This window comes from Amblyraja radiata, chromosome 4 (assembly GCF_010909765.2).
Source record: "Amblyraja radiata isolate CabotCenter1 chromosome 4, sAmbRad1.1.pri, whole genome shotgun sequence".
Classification (NCBI taxonomy): Eukaryota; Metazoa; Chordata; class Chondrichthyes; order Rajiformes; family Rajidae; genus Amblyraja; species Amblyraja radiata.
In genome coordinates, this window is record NC_045959.1 from 27,027,706 (window position 1) to 27,047,509 (window position 19,804).

A 19,804-nucleotide genomic window follows, 5' to 3' on the forward strand; every position below is an offset into this window, starting at 1 on the left:
CTGTTGTTAGGAGACAAGAATGTATCTTGGTGCATTATGAAAAATTCTCTGTATATTGCTACACTGACCAGACAGACCACGCTAGTAAAGCCAAGCATATATTGAACCCGTAAACCCTGAATGAAGACATTTCAAACTCTTCCAACATGGTTTAGTTGCTTTTCGTTGTTGAGAAGTATGATGGAGAGATTTTGCCAAATGCTTCTCCCAATTCACATGAAGAGAATGAAGAAAGACTGGATAGACTCGGCTTGTACTCGCTAGAATTTAGAAGATTGAGGGGGGATCTTATAGAAACTTACAAAATTCTTAAGGGGTTGGACATGCTAGATGCAGGAAGGTTGTTCCCGATGTTGGGGAAGTCCAGAACAAGGGGTCACAGTTTAAGGATAAGGGGGAAATCTTTTAGGACCGAGATGAGAAAAACATTTTTCACACTGAGAGTGGTGAATCTCTGGAATTCTCTGCCACAGAAGGTAGTTGAGGCCAGTGCATTGGCTATATTTAAGAGGGAGTTAGATGTGGCCCTTGTGGCTAAAGGGATCAGGGGGTATGGAGAGAAGGCAGGTACTGGATACTGAGTTGGATGATCAGCCATGATCATATTGAATGGCGGTGCAGGCTCGAAGGGCCAAATGGCCTACTCCTGCACCTATTTTCTATGTTTCTATGTCTATGTCTATGAGAGGCCGAAAAATAGTTGCCTCAAGTGCAGACACAATGAAATTTAATTGGAGTATTCAAATCTCAAATTAAAGGTTTTCATTAAGGAGATTAATTCTTTCCAATGGCAGCCGGGTTGGTCACCAGATGGCACAGGTTCAGTTGGATTTCTTTTAGACTGCAAGTTGCTCTGATCTGGGAGGTTCTGCCTTAAGGGGCAGTGGAAGCAGTTTCATTTGGAACTTTCACAAGGAAAATTAATAAAGAGGAAAACTAGCAGGAGACTTTGGGAAAGAGCAGGATTAATTAGATCCCTAGGCTTAAATGACAATAGCCTTCCATTGTTGCATGGTACTCTCATTCTTGAAGACGCTGTCACAAATGAAAACAACCCAATCTTTTATAGAGATCGATGACTTATATGACTTAAATGGAGCAGATTCCCTTCATGAGCTTAAACTTACCATGTAAAGGCCAAACAAAGCCCGCATGTTCCTGTTGTTTAGTTTCAGAGCTTGAGAAAAGTACTTGCGAGAAATTTCCAGGTTTTCAAGTCCACCTTGAGTGTATTTCACCTGTGAAATATGGAAATTTATAATAATAGAATGCAAAGGGCACTTTCAATCAATACAGTGCCCGTGAAATCAGATTGAAACTAAGGGACTAATTGTTCTATTTCTATTTTCTAATTTCTATTTAGCGACTCATATTGTCTTCTAAAATGTAAAGCATGTACTTGAAAATGGGTGATTTTGGTGTGATTACACAGAATGAACAAAACACAATAACAGGCCATTGGTAGATAATGTTGTTCATCTCGAGTCCCTTCCATATGTCATCTCTGTGCTTTCAAGTCAAGTATTTAGTATCATGCATGAGTATGGGAGGTGCAGGTACAATGAAAATCTTTCTGGCTTGAAGCAACATCTCGTCTATTTGTGGATGTTCGTTCAAATATTTGGTGACATTCCAAAATCTCTTTAAATATCTAAGAAAGTGATTATGTTTGGACCAGGGACAGATCATCTGAGATGTTAACGCCCAGGATTTTGAAGCTGCTAGCTCTCTCCATTACCAACTCACCAATGAAAACAGTCACATGGTCTCCTGACTGCCCTTTCTGAAGTCAACAATTAGTCCCTTAGTTTTGATTACATTGAACAAGAGGTTGTTATTGTGGCACCACTTGACCGAGTGTTCCATCTCAAATTTGTACACAGACCCATCACCACCCATAATTCGGCCAACGTTGTCGGTAAATGTGTAGATACCATTGAATGAATGAATGAATGAATTAATTAATACGTTTATTGGCCAAGTATGTACATATACAAGGAATTTGCCTTGCTGCTCCGCTTGCAAGTAACAAAACGACATACAGTAAACAATTAAGAGTAAAACATAAAACATTAAAACATTAAAACATTAAGAATAAAACATTATAGTTATATATAAACTACAGACTTTTGGTTATTGAGTAGAGCTACAGCTTGTGGGGAAAAAAAGCTGTTTTTATGTCTGGCCAGAGTGAAGTGATTAGTAAGATTAAACGAGAATTTACCAGTTTGAAGTTTGATCTGTATTTTATGAGGAGTTACGATGAGGGATTACGTGAAGAACCCCGACAGGATGCATGCGTGTCATTCTTCAAAGCAGCGGTGTGAAATCACAGATAACTGTAATGACTAAACATAGTAAGATTAGAGGAGAGATACCAGTTAAGTATATGATCAGGGTGGGAGCGGAGGGCACGTAATCCCTCATCGTAACTCCTCATAAAATACAGATCAAACTTCAAACTGGTAAGTTCTCGTTTAATCTTACTATTTTACTTCGGAGTCACGTGAGTGACTACGTGAAGATTTTAAAGCTCTGTGATTTCATGCCGTGGAAACGAGTCCATGCATCACGTCTGCCTTGACTGTGGGAGGAATTGTGTTAACATAATTTGGACATGAATTCGACATTGAAATCATAAAAATTTTTAACATAAATTTATAACCCCTTTTTATGGGTTTAAATTAATTTACAGAACTTAAATTGTTTCTGCAAACGTTCCAGGTTTCATTACTGGTTTATTATAAAATAATTGGAATGTTTTCCCCTCCAGACCATCCTGCTGCCTTGAGGATTTGGTCCATTGGTACATCCAACTGTATCGCTGCCAATGTAGCTGCAGCCCTGGTGGAAAGAGATTAAAAAAAATTAGTATCCACCCCAACCTGTGTTAGCACCTGTTTCAGCCATCTTGAGATGGTCTGGACCGTCACTCTTGGTGTGGTTGCTAGTGGCTGACCAAAATGTGCCTTTTCGTTGCCTCTTAGGATATTCTTTTTCTCCATGTATAACGACAGATGTCTTATTATACACAGACGGTCATCTGTTGGGTATGACCTAATTGTATATTGATCCCTTTTCTGTTCTGCTTACTATCTCATAAATATGAAACGTAATATTTTCTGTTGAGGAAGTCATGTTGTCCAGTCTAGTTTTTGCAGTGACTGTATCCTCTGTGCCGTGACCAATACCATTAGCATGACTGTTTTAATGTCAGTCTGTGTAGGGACAGAACTGTTGCTGGAGACCAATTCCTGAGCATCTTCAGGATTATTCTCACATCCCATATTTGGGAGTATCTGGTTCCCCTCATAGGTTTTGTACCAGTGGGTGAGTCCCAATAGTGTAATGGTCTGTCCCCTGCCATAGGTAAGTCGATAGGGCACTTCTGGCGCAGTTGATGGCATTGTAACTGAGCCCCTCATCATAGTGGCGGCCTGCCAGATATTCCAGAACAGACGGGATGTTCATGTCTTTGATACCATGTTTGATACCACTGGGAACCATGGTTGTGTAGGCCAATCAGGTACTACCAATACCAGATGCAGAGTCTTGTTGTATTTCCTTAATACCCGACTGATGAGGCAGGAAAGGAGGGAATGCGTAATAAACAATTCCCCCCCCCCCCCCCCCCCCCCCCAATGCAGCGAAAATGCATCTGTCGCCGCTGCCCCAGGGTCTGGTTCCCATGTAACATAATTTGATAACTGGTGGTTAAGTCTGGATGCGAATAAATCGATATCTGGTGTTCCATATTTCGCTGTGATATCAGCAGTACTATTTTATTCAACATCCATTTGGTGTTTTCATTAAATTTGCGTGACCTGGTGTCTGCCACTGAAATTAGTCTTCCTGGTAGGCAAGTGGCTGATATCCAAATATCTCTTTGGATACACCATTGCCAATTTGTATCGCCAGATTGTCACATGATGTCGATTTGTTTCCACCCTGTGGTTAATGTATGCTACCACGGTGGTATGGTATTGGTGGCTCCGCACCCAAGTGCACTGGCATCAGTTTGTAGTACCATGGAAGGGTTACTGACAATGATTAGATTGGAACAAGGCCAGATGTTATCTATCCACCATTTTAGTTCCATTTTAGCTTGATTGGTAGTTTCACAGATCTGTCAAAGTGACCTGCATAATTTAGAGTGCTTGTATTTTGCTCTCTGTATGTTTTGGTAATGTAGAGGTCCAAATTGAGTGGCTGGAAAGGCAGCCATCATTATGCCAATTACTTTAGCTACCAATCTGATGGATGGTTTGCTGATGTCAGTGAGGTTATTGCAAGCCTCTATTAAATCTCTAGCCTTTCCCTTAGGCAGAGTCACCGATATGTGAACTGAGTCAATGGTGAAACCCCAGGTAGTCCATAGTAGTGGAAGGCGTTAGTTTAGATTTAACTGGATGAAAAATGAATCCGTTTTCCAAATAACTTTTTTGTGGCTGTTACAGGTTGTTTGGCCAATTCCAAAGTTTTGCCCATAATGAGGATGTCATCTAAATATGCCATGACCATGTGTGTACGTTTCCATATAAACGCTAGGGCTGGTTTCAATTTTTTTGTGAACAGCCTGGCCTGATGATAACCCATTTGGCAGTGCTTTATACTGTCAGAGTTGTACCATCCATTGAATTTTAAGTAACATCTGTGGTCACCTCGTATTGGCACTGAATAGTAAGCATCTTTAAAATCGATGCTGGCCATTGAAGTAACCTTTGGAAATTAATTGTTAAGCAGTAACAAAGGTATCTATTTTGTCAGATCTATGATGATGCGATGACCATCATCTTTTTTGTTTTTGATAAATATATTGGACACGAATTCTAATGGTTCGTGTTGAGTTGTCTCAATTACACCTTTTATGTGAAGCCGCTTCAGTTCAGCTTGCGCTTTTGATATTCCTTTATCAGAAGGCACGAACATTCAGTTCAGTATATGTTGAACTGGAGGGCTGTACTTGTGTATAAACTCTGTTGTATATCCCTGGATACTGCTTAAGATGTAAGTATCGGTTGTTATCATGCTCCATGCATTCAGAAAAGAGTGTAATCTCCACCCAATCTCCGTGCCCACTGTATATTGTAGGGAACCAGACCCACCTACCTCCATAGTTACCAGTGGCAGGTTTACTTTTTGTAGGTTCTTCGCTGCTGTTGTAGCGCTGGGGTCTGGATTTTCGGTTTGGTTGGTGTTGGAGGTCCCCGCATCTTCTAAGAAGGCCGGTCTGGGCCATGGCCTAAAAAGACTCATGTTTTGGGTACCGGTCCTTCGAGCTTTCACCAGTTCTGCTGGTGGGTGCGTGGGGGTGCTGTCGTTGGCCGTAGTGGGTTCCAGTAGGTTCTCTTGTTCCTGCACCCCCTGCACACTTGTCTTTTCTTCTGCGGACCCCTCTTCCAGGTCAGCCCAGAACTGACCCGTAGTGCTCCCCTCTGATGAGGTAGAAGCACTGTGCAGCCCTTCAAGAGGTACTGCTGTGGGTTTATCATAGGGCCCACAGTGACCCGACTCCATCTCCCGGAGTCTGTCACGTTGGAGCAAAGCTCCATACACCGCTTCCTCCGGCTCCAGCGCTCTCGGACGCTGGACGCCCGCGGTTGTTCAAAGTCGGACTCCTCTGAGTCCACGACCTTGTTTGGTTTGTGTCTAGCCTTTCCGCCCGCCCGCGTGGATCTGGCCGGTGCGGAGGCGACATCGGGCACAGCTGATCCCACTACGGGTGATCCAAGTGCCGCTGGCTGCCCGCTGCTTCACGGTCTTCCTTCTCCAGCTTTGTCCTTACTGCCCTTCCGTGGAGTGGATATGGCCGGTGTGGGGGACATCTGGCACAGCTGATCCCATCTAGCCCACCAACTTTGTCGCAGCCCGTTGGTTTCTGCACCTGCAATCAGCATGGTAAATACAAAAAAGACCGCAGCTCTTACCTGCAGGTCCAGGTTAAAATTGTTGCTACGGGTGAACGTCGTTCCACCCCGTCTGCTGCCGTTATTGACTTGTCAAAAGTCAACGGCCCCATTTGAATAGTCTCCCGCCCGGCCGTGGTGTTCTGGCTGGCGCGGGACCAAAAGTCGGCACAGCTGTTCCCATTACGGGAGATTAACGTGCCTTTGGTTGCTGCTGCCGGCTGCCTGCGACTCCGCGGTTCTCCCCAGCCAGCTTCACTAGCAGCATTTGTGGACACCACTTTGTCCAGCTTCCCCTTCCTGTGGAAAAACCCCAGCGCGGGGAAACATTAGTTTTTTGTTTCCCTCTCCCGCCCGGCCGGGCCTGGTGCGGGAGCGAGTCGGGAGCGAAAGTCGGGCACAACTGTTCCCATTACGGGAGATTAGCGTGCCTTTGGCTGCTGCTGCCGGTTGCCCGCGACTCCGCGGTTCTCCCCCGCCAGCTCTCCCGCAGCCTTCATGGATCCGGTCCATGTTTGCACCTAAAAGGTGAGTGGAAGGAACGCAGAGTGTCTTACCTGCTGTTCCCGACTTTCAAATTCTGGAACGCAGAGTCTCCTTACCTGCTGTTCCTGGTTTTCAAATTTTGCCGCTAGGGGAACGTCGTTCCCCCCCTGCTGTGACTTGTTGCAATGCGTGTAGCGATATGACACGCATGCGTCCTGGCGGGGTTCTTCACGTAGTCACTCACGTGACTCCGAAGTAAAATCAAAGAGTTTGTGGCCAGGGTGAGAGGGGTCAGAGATGATCGTACCCTCTCGCTTCCTGGCCCTTGCAGTGTAGTTCATCAATAGGGGGGAAGGTTGCAGCCTAAAACCTTTTCAGCTGATCGAACGATTCGCTGCAGCCTCCGGATGTCGTGCTTGGTGGCTGAGCCAAACCAGACCATGATGGAGAAGGTGAGGACAGACTCTACAATGGCTGTATAGAATTGGACCATCATTGCCTGTGGCAGATTGTGCTTCCTCAGCTGCCACAGGAAGTAGATTTCTCCAGTCTCTCCGTCCACATTGTTTGCTTATTCTGTATTTTTTATTTCTATATTGCACTATTACTACGGACTGACGCTAAACTGCATTTCGTTGTACCCATACTTGTATTTGTGCAATGACATTAAAGTTGAATTGAATTGAATTGAATTGAATTGAATCCTCTGTTGGGCCTTTTTGACTGTAGAGTTGATGGTGGCCCCCCATTTAAGGTCCTTGGAGATGATGGTTCCCAGGAACTTAAAAGGCTCCACAGATGTGACTGTGGTGTTGTTGATGGTGAGTGGGGGGAGTTAGAAGGAGGTGGGTGTGCAGTCGTTGGTGTGGAGAGAGTAAAGGAGAGTGAGGGTATGTCCAACCTTGTGGTGCTCCTATGCTGAGGGTCTGCGGGTCCGAGATGTGCTTTCCCAGCCTCACATCCTGCTTCCTGTCTGTCAGGAAGTTGGTTATCCACTGGTTTTTAGAACACGGGTCGTGTTCTGAGGTCTGAGGTTCTGAGGTCCGAGGTTCCCACCTGCTTTAAAAGGGAATCAATAATACCGGTGCACAAGAAGAGCAAGGTGACGTGCCTCAACGACTATCGACCAGTGGCACTAACGTTGGAGGTGATGAAGTGCTTCGAGAGGTTGATCATGGTGCAAATCAACTCCTACCTCGAGAAAAACCTGGACGCACTGCAGTTCGCTTACTGCCACAACAGATCAACGGTGGATGCGATCTCGCTGGCTCTCCACTCCACTTTGGACCACTTGGACAACAAAAACTCAAATGTCTGGCTCTTTATTCATTGATTGCAGCTCGGCATTTAATACTATCATCCCCTCCATGCTGGTTATCAAACTCTCAGAATAGGGTCTCTGCGCATCCCTCTGCAATTGGATCCTCGACTTCCTCATTCACAGACCACAGACTGTTCAAATTGGTGGAAAAGTGTCAGCCTCGGTAACAATCAGCATGGGAGCACCTCAAGGCTGCGTGCTCAGCCCCCTGCTGCACTCACTCTATACTCATGATTGTGTAGTCGGTCAAAGTGTGAACTCCATCATCAAGTTCACTGACGACACCACTGTTGTGGGACGTAACACTAATTGGGATGAGTCAGAGTATAGAAGTGAGATCGATCGACTGACCAAATGGTGCCAGCACAATAACCTGGCCCTGAACACCAGCAAAACCAAGGAACTGATTGTGGACTTTGGAAGGGGTAGGATGGGGACCCACAGTCCCGATGGCAGTGTATCTAGACTTTCAGAAAGCCTTTGATAAGGTCCCGCACGGAAGACTGGTGACTAAAATTAGAGCATATGGTATTGGGGGTAGGGTGTTGACATGGATAGAAAATTGGTTGGCAGACCGGAAGCAGAGTAGGAATGAACGGGTCCTTTTCAGAATGGCAGGCAGTGGTGAGTGGAGTGCCGCAAGGCTCAGTGTTGGGGCCGCAACTGTTTACCATATTTATTAATGATTTGGAAGAAGGAATTAGGAGCAACACTAGCAAGTTTGCGGATGACACAAAGCTGGGTGGCATTGTGAACTGTGAAGTGGATTTTAGGAGGTTGCAGGGTGACCTGGACAGGTTGAGTGAGTGGGCAGATGCGTGGCAGATGCAGTATAATATAGATAAATGTGAGGTTATCCACTTTGGCAGCAAAAACAAGGGGGCAGATTATTATCTCAATGGGGTTAGGTTAGGTAAGGGGGAGGTGCAGCGAGACCTGGGCGTCCTTGTACTGTAAGTTGGCTGACAAGTACAGCAGGCAGTGAAGAAAGCTAATGGAATGTTGGCCTTAATATAACCATATAATAACCATATAACAATTACAGCACGGAAACAGGCCATCTCGACCCTTCTAGTCCGTGCCGAACACGTATTCTCCCCTAGTCCCATATACCTGCGCTCAGACCATAACCCTCCATTCCTTTCCTGTCCATATAACTATCCAATTTATTTTTAAATGATAAAAAGGAACCTGACTCCACCACCTTCACTGGAAACTCATTCCACACAGCCACCACTCTCTGAGTAAAGAAGTTCCCCCTCATGTTACCCCTAAACTTCTGTCCCTTAATTCTCAAGTCATGTCCCCTTGTTTGAATCTTCCCTACTCTCAGTGGGAAAAGCTTATCCACGTCAACTCTGTCTATCCCTCTCATCATTTTAAAGACCTCTATCAAGTCCCCCCTTAACCTTCTGCGCTCCAAAGAATAAAGCCCTAACTTGTTCAACCTTTCTCTGTAACTTAGTTGCTGAAACACAGGCAACATTCTAGTAAATCTCCTCTGTACTCTCTCTATTTTGTTGACATCCTTCCTATAATTAGGCGACCGAAATTGTACACCATACTCCAGAATTGGCCTCACCAATGCCTTGTACAATTTTAACATTACATCCCAACTTCTATACTCAATGCTCTGAATTATAAAGGCCAGCACACCAAAAGCTTTCTTTACCACCCTATCTACATGAGATTCCACTTTCAGGGAACTGTGCACAGTTATTCCAAGATCCCTCTGTTCACCTGCATTCTTCAATTCCCTACCATTTACCATGTACGTCCTATTTTGATTTGTCCTGCCAAGATGTAGCACCTCACACTTATCAGCATTAAACTACCATCTGCCATCTTTCAGCCCACTCTTCCAACTGGCATAAATCTCTCTGTAGACTTTGAAAATCTACTTCATTATCCACAACCCCACCTATCTTAGTATCATCTGCATACTTACTAATCCAATTTACCACACCATCATCCAGATCATTGATGTACATGGCAAACAACAGTGGACCCAACACAGATCCCTGTGGCACCCCACTAGTCACTGGCCTCCAACCTGACAAACAACCATCCACCATTACTCTCTGGCATCTCCCATTCAGCCACTGTTGAATCCATCTTGCTACTCCACCATTAATACCCAACCCATCATAACAAGAGGATTTCAGTATAGAGAGGTTCTTTTGCACTTGTATAGGGCTCCGATGAGACCACATCTGCAGTATTGTGTACAGTTTTGGCTCCTAATTTTGAGGAAGGACATCCTTGTGATTGAGGCAGTGCAGCGTAGGTTCTCGAGATTGATCCCTGGGATGGCGGGACTGTCATATGAGGAAAGATTGAAAAGACTAGGCTTGTATTCACTGGAGTTTAGAAGGATGAGGGGAGATCTTATAGAAACATATAAATTATAAAAGGACTGGACAAGCTATATGCAGGTAAAATGTTCCCAATGTTGGGCGAGTCCAGAACCAGGGGCCAGAGTCTTAGAATAAAGGGGAGGTCATTTAAGACTGAGGTGAGAAAATACTTTTTCACCCAGAGAGTTGTGAATTTATGGAATTCCCTTCCACAGAGGGCAGTGGAGGCCAAGTCACTGGATGGATTTAAGATAGAGTTAGATAGAGCTCTAGAGGCTAGTGGAGTCAAGGGATATGGGGAGAAGGCAGGCACGGGTTATTGATAGGGGACGATCAGCCATGATCATATTGAATGGCGGTGCTGGCTCGAAGGGCCGAATTGCTTCCTCCTGCACCTATTTTCTATGTTTCTATGTTTCTGTTTTCAATGCCCTCGCTTGTCCACCTTTTTTATTGTTTTGACCGCAGGCTTAGTAACTTTTAGTTTCTGCCTGTAGGTCACAATAAGGTAAATTAAACAATGATCAGAGAGACCTAGAGCCGCCCGGGGAACAGAGCGATATGCGTTCTTGATTGAAGTGTAACAGTGATCGAGTGTTCTCTCCCCTCTAGTGGGGCAGGTAACATGAAGTCTGTACTTTGGAAGCTCTCGGCTGAGTTTGGCCTTGTTAAAGTCCCCGAAAACAATGACCATGGAGTCCAGGAAGTCACTCTCTACCCTCGTTACCTGGTCAGCGAGTTGCGTTTGCACCTCACGTATGCAGGCTTGAGGAGGGGGAGGATGTAAACTCCAGTGAGAATAAAAGAGGTAAATTCCCTCGGAGAATAAAATGGTTTGCAGTTTATAAAGAAAGATTCTAGTTTGGGAAAACAGAAGTTAGACAGTACCGTGATGTCGGTGCACCAGTCCTGGTTAGTATAGAAGCATATTCCACCACCTCTTGATTTTTCCGATGTTTCGTGGTCTGCTCTATGTAGCTGAAAGCCAGCCAGTTGCAGCGCATTGTCCGGGGTCGACTCACACAGCCAGGTCTCGGTGAAGCACAGGGCAGCGGCTCGAGAGAAGTCCTTATTTGTCTGGCGCAGGAGTTGCAGTTCGTCCACTTTGTTGAGAGAGCGTAGATTTGCAAGGAATATACTCGGGAGCGGTGTGTGTAATCCTCGTTGCCGGAGTTGGGTGAGTGCTCCAGAGTGTTTCCCACAGGTCCTCCTCAGTCTCAAGACCTCGAGCACAGCCACAGCCCCGCCGACGAGTATGTCCAAATAATCCAGCGATTGAGAGAAATCCAGAACGATGTTTGGAGTTACTGTATGTCTGATGTTAATGAGTACCTCTCTCATGAAAGTGATCTTTGTGGGATTTTCAGAGACGACACAAACGAACAAACACATAGATTGCAACAGCAGGGAGCAGTACACCGTGGCAGCCATCGTCAGCGCCAGCTGGGAAGCGTTGTCGCTGTGTTGTTGCTGTATTTAGCCGCACAATCATGGGTGTAAAATGAGCAGGGGGCAAAACACACATCTTGATCTCCCTCTCCCCATTTGGCCGGCAAGTGTTGAACTGCACAGAAATAAGAGCCTCGTATACACTCTGTGGCTGCCAATTCCACAGTCTCACCATTCCGAGTAAATATTCTGTGCTAGGATTTCCCCACTAGATATGCTGACAAATCCCTGATCAGAAAAGTAGAGCATTATACCGGTATCCCCTTAAATCTTATTTTCCACACCCAAACAGAAGAAAAATAATTTTCATTCTTGCAACAGTACACTGAAAGTGCAGACTTACAAACGCATTGTTCATTGCACAACTGTGTATGCTCAAGTAAACCCACATTAACTACAGCATCCAATCAACTTTCCTGGACTTGAATCCAAGTACCAAAGTTCTATTTTAACTGTGGCCTGTAGTTCCTAAGGGCAGTAATTAAAGTTGAGATATAGATCAGCCACAATCTGATTGAATGATGAAATAGTCTCAAGGGTTTTCAACTGTCCTTTTGCAATAATGAGAGACATATTCCAATGATACTATAATGTAGAAAGCTGTTTCTGGATTATTTTAATTCCGTGTAGACCCAGGAATACAAAAAACTGCAGGCGGGATTGCATTGTGTTCTTCAACCTTGAATCTAATATCAACAATTATTCACTGCAGATACAACATTTTCTCTCCTTAATACATCAGTTGCCCCGCCATATGGGGTCCGCCTAGTTTCTACTGCGATGTGTTGAGAGTGAGGAATTTGGTCGTCTTCAGCCAGCGTGTTGCTCCTCAGGGGGAAGGGGGTGTTGTGGCTGTGAGGGGGGCCGGTCCTCACCCTGTCATGGTGGGTGTCGAGGAGAGGCGTGTGCTCGGAGTGGTTCTGACTGAATCTACCCCCGCTCCATCGGATTTGCTCATCGGGCCCAGGCTCCGGGATATTTCTTGGGCGCCGGCCCCAAACAACATGTGCCGCATTTCCGAGATGCCCAGCGCGCCGTTTCCTGATGCGGGGAGACGCATACAGTATAGAATGCTCCTGCACATTCTGCACCTCCTTGCCTTCGCCTTCCGTCCATGCATGCCTTGGAGGTCCGTGTTACCATCTGAAGGTGGGAGCGGTCCCCGGTGGAGAGTCTTCCCCCTTTACATTGGACTCTTCCCCCTTTACATTGGGGACCTGGGGTGGAGAGTGTTGCACAGAGCGGTGACGTGTAATAGACTTTTGAGTCGGTTCACGGGCTCGCTGGCCGCCTGTATTTTCTGCGGCGAGGTAGAGACCGTGTTCCACGTGTATATGAGGAAATATTATACAATAGAATGGCTCAGATGGTAACTTTTGTGTGAGGAACTTATGTTAAGTTGCAAGAGAAGGACTTGGAGCTGAGGTTTTCAGAAATACAAAGCCCCACAAAGAAATAAAGTGCAATGAACACAAGACACAGGAGAACAGATGGCTTATCATAACATTGAAATGTTGATCTGAAGAGGCATAGCTTTGTTTGCTTTGAAGCAGCTATAACGTTGTCAGAAGTTGTATTTGGTTTAGTTTGGTGTTTAGAATATAGGTTATTGATGGGTTTCTTCTCAGGACATGAGCATCATGTGTCCTTTCTTTATGACACATCTTTGAGCTCGGGTGTGCCATAAAGGGGATTTATGGTTGTCTATATTGGGTCTTGGGCACCAAGGCTGGATAATGGTTGTGATCTGGTTTGGGCTGTTTAAATGTATTTATGTTGAGATAAGAGATAAGGCATAGGTGATGGTTGTGTGACCTTCGTATAAGGGTGGTTTCTTATGTTTATAGAAAACTGTGAAAGTAACTCTGTTTTGATAATCATCCATTTGCTGTGTGGAATGCTATTAGTGAGGAGGCCTTACATTCCTTTCGTCCAGAAATAGAAGGGGGAGGTTGTAATTCAGAATGAAACTAGACCCGAGCTTGGGAAGAAGCAATTATAATTTATCAAGTGTGACAATTAGTGGCCTTTGTGTGGTTGGGGATTGTTGAAATAACTTAAGTCCTTACCACTTTGTAAGAATGGGGCAAAACTCATATTTAATCCATAAGTAACTGTATTTTAATTATGAAATTGTAGGGAAATTATTTGTGAAGTGTATTGTGTTTTAATTAGGATTGTAAGTATTAGACTTTGTTTAAATCTGAAGATTTAGAAATAACTTTATTTTCCAAAGTGAAAATATATGTTTTGTGTGTATGTATTGTGTAATTGCTGTATGATGTGTATTTTATATTCTGAGAGGTGGTCTCTGACAATTAGTTTTATATTTCTGTGGTTTTACTTCATTGAAATAAAATGATTTTGAGCAAAGAGGTTAAAGAAAACCACAGAGGTAAAAAGGGTTGTAAAGAGGCCAGAAAAGAGAATATCATGTGACTATACGTGTTGTCAATCACTGGGAAGGATTTAGTTGATTGGTTAATGCAAACAAGCTAAATGTATGGTAAACCATAATGATTTGTTAATAGTTTGCCACTCCTTCTGTACCATAAATGTCTAATACCTATATAATGTGTTACGTTTGTACCAAAGTCAGTAGTTCTTTCGACCTGCCCCAGAGTTTCTAGCTCTGTGTTGAAAGGTTTAAAGAATTATCCAGCGCTGTCAGAATAAAAAATTGATTTTAGCAGCAATGGTTTGAATCAAGTTTTCTTGAATTGGACTGATAAAATAACATATATGGAGTGTGTGAGGTTGCTACCCCTGTACGAATATCTGAAGGGGCTGCTCCTGGTTGCATTTTAGTCCGCCGATCCTGGTGTTTGGGCACAAGGCAGGGAGTGGGGAGGGCCAATCGGGGGGAGTGGGATCTCCCTGTTGGTTTACTCCTGGGTCTGGCCAAGATGGCCATTCATAGGTCCAGGTAGCGGGCGGTCGATGGTCACAATAGAGTCGGCTGGTGTCCCTCTTCCGGGCCTATGTCCGTGCTCGCGTGTCCCTGGAGAGGGGACTCTGGAGGCCTTCCGTGAACGCTGGTCACAGCGGGATGTCTAGAGCATTATTAATATTGATTGCACCATTGTATTATTAAATGTCTGCTTGATGTATTGTAACCATTGAACGTTTATGTACATTTGGTACACTGTGATAATGAATTAAGTTGAGAGAGAGAGAGAGAGAGAGATTAATATATGTCTGCAACTAACCTCCTCATTGTCTACAATTTACAGATCAGTGCCATCTGAAATGGGAAGCCTATATTCATAAAAATATCTCACAGGTTGTATAATGGTACATTGTTAAAAGAACTGCCCATTAGGTGTCCTTCGTTATGCCAGCAACTTCAAATCAAAAGTAAATTTTTGACGGGCTGTTTAATGAACTAGAAAGGTACTAAAATATGCATGTATCTGCTCTTTATATTCACAACATAATTAATAAACATCAAACCGAACATGTTAAGAATAATTGCACAACAGAAGAAAGTTATTCCCCTTACCTCTGCATAATGTTGACAGTACAGGTGATTGTGAGGGTTAGTCATCATAAGTTCTTCTAAGCAAAATGCTGCTTTTGCATAACTGCAATGAAGACAGAACATTCTAAAAATTAAGATGTTTTAAATCTTGTTAACAATACATTGTCTATGGTAAGTAGTTTTAAACAGAGACAGGTAAAATGAGTTATAGTCGAAATAAGCATTTTCTATAATTCACTAAAACTGAAATGGAAACTTAAAAATCTGGAACAATATTGAAGGCTGAAAACTACTACAGGTGTATTGGAAAAACAGTGTTGATGTTGGTTAAGGAGAATGTTCATGCTGCAATTTAGTCTAGGTTAGTTACGAGATACAACAGGGAAACAGGCCCTTTGCTCACCTGTTCACACTAGTTCTACATTATCTCACTTTCGCACCCACTCTCCACACACTAGAGGCAATTTACAGTTGCCAATTAACCTAGAAATCTGCACATCCTTGGGAAGTAGGAGGAAATCCAATCTCCCCGAGGAAACACACACACAGGGAGAATGTGCAAACGCCAGACACCAGAAAGAATCCTTTTTTGCTTAAGTCCACCCTCTGCCACCTCCAGTTTAAATTCCATTTGGAATATTTTGGAGGACCAAGAACCAAGAACCTGAAGTCAGGATCGAACCGGGATATCTGGCACTGTGAGGCAACAGCTCTACTAGCTGCTCCATTCTACCACACTGTAGTATAGTGAAAGGATTGTGAACAGGTCTTTTTAACCATTCATGATATACACAGATCATTAACAAGGTGTCTTTTTTCAAATGTTATTAAGAGCTTCATTGAAGAATTAAGAGAAATACCAGAAGTGTAACTTCGAAGCTATACACCTGATAGTGTAGAGACCACAATATGTGGTCACTGTTCCCAGTACTTCTTGGAAGCAGTAACCAGAGTGTCAACCCTGTAATATATATATTCTTGCCGTGTATTAAGGGATATGGAGCAACAGTGAGGACATACAGTCGCGACCTCAGAGCATACCCAAAGGATATAATGGTCTAATCGTGTTTCTGTGTTACATTCTCTTGCCTCCAACTGTGACTTACTGCAAACACTTCTCACTCAGACCTCATATGAAGATAAATTCTTAGTGGATTATCAAAACACTGATACTCTTGGCAAGCTATGATACTATCAGCAGTCCATGAGCCTTTCAGTCACCCCACTAGCTGCTTGTCCAGAATCTAACAGGGATAGTGTCTTCGCAGGATCACAGCTGACAAAGTGAACTGATGAGTCTCAGACAAAGCTGTTCATTACATGCTGGAAGTTCATTCACTGGCTAATCATTTCTCTGCTCCAGCTCCTTATAATGTTTGGAGCAAGAATACTGAACAGTGACCAAAATAAACACATTACCTTCACAGCTGCAAATAATGGTCACAAAGAATGCGCAACAATACACTGTAATAATTATATTTTAATTATCCTCTCGTTTAGCAGAAACAAAAATATATTTACATGCATGGACAATAGGTGCAGGAGTAGGCCATTCGGCCCTTCGAGCCAGCATTGCTATTCAATGTGATCATGGCTAATCATCCACAATCAGTACACCGTTCCTCCCTTCTCCCCATACCCCTTGATTCCGCTATCCCCCAGAGCTCTATCTAACTCTCTTTTGAATGCATCCAATGAATCGGCCTCCACTGCCTTCTGAGGCAGAGAATTCCACAAATTTACAAAGCACAAAAGAGTTTGGATTCTAGATCCTTATTACTTAAATATCTCTATACATTTTCTTTAAGAAACTCTGAATGAATGGAGGAGAGTGTGTGCCATACAGGACTGGAGGTGGGTATGTGCTGTAGTTGGTAAGAGGAGGATGTGTATGGTAGGAGGCAGGGTGGGTTATGTACAGAACAATGAGGGTGTGTGTTATGGGGGCAAGTGCTGTGGCAGGCAAGAGGAAGATATGTGCTGTGGGGGGGCAAGAGGATGGTGTGTGCTGTGAGGGAGGGGGGGGGGGGCAAGAGGATGGTGGTGTGATGTAGGGGGCAAGAGAAGACGTGCTTCAGAGAAGTAGTCAGCATTCACATGGCCTCACCATTGTAGAAGAAGTGGATAGTCTTAGAGTCCCTTTCAACTGTTAGTGTTTATTTGTCTGCAACTATTTACAACTGGATGTGGCAATCTCAAAAAGAAGTCAGCCATTCGGGACAGAGATGAAAAAGAATTTCTTCACGCAGAGGGGGGGGGGGGGGGGGTGAATCTCTGGAATTCGCTCTCTCCAAAAGGCCTGTGGAGGCTCGCCTGCTGTCTTTATTTAACGCAGAGATCAAACATTTTTGGAAACAGGGTACATAGGGTTGGTACAGAAAACTGGGACTGAGGTTAAAGGTGTCAACAATTATCTTATTAATTAGAATAGCAATTCTGAAAGACACCTGCTATAATTTTATATTTTGCTTTTATTTGTTCCTTTTTATTTTTTCTTATGTCCATTGCTGCAAAGGTACATCTCTGCAGACACATATTTTGAGCGCTCCACCTTAACTCCTGGCACTAGAAAGTAAATCACATGAGACAGACAAAACTTGAAGTTTCAGATTTACAACTGCAGCCTCATGTTTCTTTAAGGAAATTAAAAATGTATTAGAATAGTTAACCTCAGCCTTTTGTTCAATCTTTCCTGAGAATAGTGCTTGTGATTTGCTTCTTCTGTATTTCTGTTTTTAATTGTTTTTTTATTTAATTCTTTATTTCGAACAGAATAAAAGAATAAAAAGCAAGTGTGAAACGGCATACAAAAAACAAAACAAGAATATTTATAAAGTGTCATGAATAATATCTATAAATAAATGAAATCATATGTGTCCAAAAAGGAGCAGGAAGAAGCCAAAGCTTATTAATTCCCACCCCTTATTCAATTGCTTGTAATTATCTTATACAAATTTAGCAGCTATATGTACACCATATGTACACCAGCAGCTATATGTTCACTTTTTTTTTTGATTTTCAGCAAACACATATTTATTAAATGAAATACACAAGAGGAATGATTTTGTTTCAGTTTGAGAGCATGATATAGTTTAGAGTGGTGCCCTCAAGAAAAAGATGTTGAGCAATCCTTCTAACCAAGGATATTAAATTTATACCCTAAATAAGGTATTGCACATGAGTAGAATGCATTGAACCTGTTGATGAGAAACATTTCCCTGTATTTAAAAAACGAAACCTTCCATGACTGTGAACTACTCCCACTCGAAAAAAAAGATGGGGTTAATTAATGGTTATTCAACAACAACTAACTGACACATTTGGAAGAGCATCCACATGCTTAGCATGCCTGTTGCTCACGTGACTCATATAATAAACATCGTGAATGTCACATGAGCAATAGGCAGATGTTTCATAGCCTAAGGGCTCTCAAGTAATTCAGTAACAATCAGTAACAATCAAACACCATTCAGTAACAATCAAATCATAAAATCTTTAATCAATCTTAATTTTTTTTTGTGTGAGGGTTGTAGGAGTGGCGGTTTGAGGTTTTAAATCAAAGTAAACACTATGTTCTTATACCAATTACAGTTTGACAAATTGCTGGATTTATTTCACTTGCACACTCTACATATTACATTCTCTCCAAGGAGACAAAATTCAAGACAGCGCTGACCTACAAGTCATCCTGGTGAAATTTCAGTTTGTGAGGCCCAAAATAACACTAGCACTAATTGCAAACAGCAAAATCATCTGCGGAACAAAACAGCTTTATCCAAATAAATTTGCAGACGTTGTAACATTTCCAAAATAGGCTTACGACCAGCAGTAAATCATATCAACACTACAGTATTAGTTTTCACAATCAAATATACAAACAAAGTTGACGAATAGCTTCATGCTGTTCACTTTAGTCACATACTTCAATGAAACAGTTACCAGACAATCCCCAGTGCCAGATTCTTCTCATGTCCATTTCCGTCAGTAGAGGAGCTCAAACCTCAGGAATGGCTTTTGCCACTCCTTTTGCGTTTTATAACAAGTGTTTGGCTGCATTTACACTCTTGCTGCTATCAAAGCTGGATGAAAATGTGATGTTTGCTGGCACAGCCACCCAAAACCTAGCAACATTTGGAATACGCTATGGTCTTGGAAGTTAATTTACACTGAGAGTCAGATCTGGTTTCAAATAATGGGAATCAAAATTGCCATCAGCTGCACAAACACAAGATTTTGCACATACTTAAACTAAAGTCATGGCCAAGAATGTTGTTCCAATTCATCAGCCTCATTTTGGTTAAGATTGTTTAAATACTATGTCACAACATTTTTCAAGGTGCTACAGTCACCAAACTACTGCCCAAATAGTGTGCTGTCACCTTCTGCTGGGCATTAGATGAGAACATTAGACGAGAACACAACTCTTAATGGCAGTCGACACACCATGCTGGAAACATGGCAAGCCAATTAACTTGGCAGCGTTAATGAAAGAATGGTGGCACTGGTAACCATGAAGGTTGATGAGGGCAAGACCTTCTGGAAGGCTTTTGATATGATTCCACATTGCGGGATGCTCTGGAAGGTTAGACCACAGGGGACCCAAAAAGTGCTAGCTGACTGGATGCTAATTGGCTTCATGGAAGGAATCATAGAAACATAGAAAATAGGTGCAGGAGGAGGCCATTTGGCCCTTCGAGCCAGCACTGCCATTCATTGTGATCATGGCTGATCATCCCTAATCAATAACCTGTGCCTGCCTTCTCCCCATATCCCTTGACTCCACTAGCCCCTAGAGCTCTAACTC

General features: G+C 43.3%; 1 protein-coding gene across 2 annotated transcripts in view; it reads right to left on the bottom strand.

Annotated features, from left to right (window-relative positions):
• Positions 1–19,804, bottom strand: part of emc2 (ER membrane protein complex subunit 2) — a 160,676-nt gene that overhangs the window by 50,381 nt on the left and 90,491 nt on the right. For both annotated transcript variants that reach the window (XM_033019126.1, XM_033019128.1), the window contains exons 8-9: positions 15,022–15,103; positions 1,128–1,238 (exon numbers count right to left, since the gene is read on the bottom strand). In XM_033019126.1, coding sequence (XP_032875017.1) covers positions 1,128–1,238; positions 15,022–15,103 — 193 coding nt within the window. The remainder of the gene's footprint in view (positions 1–1,127; positions 1,239–15,021; positions 15,104–19,804) is intronic.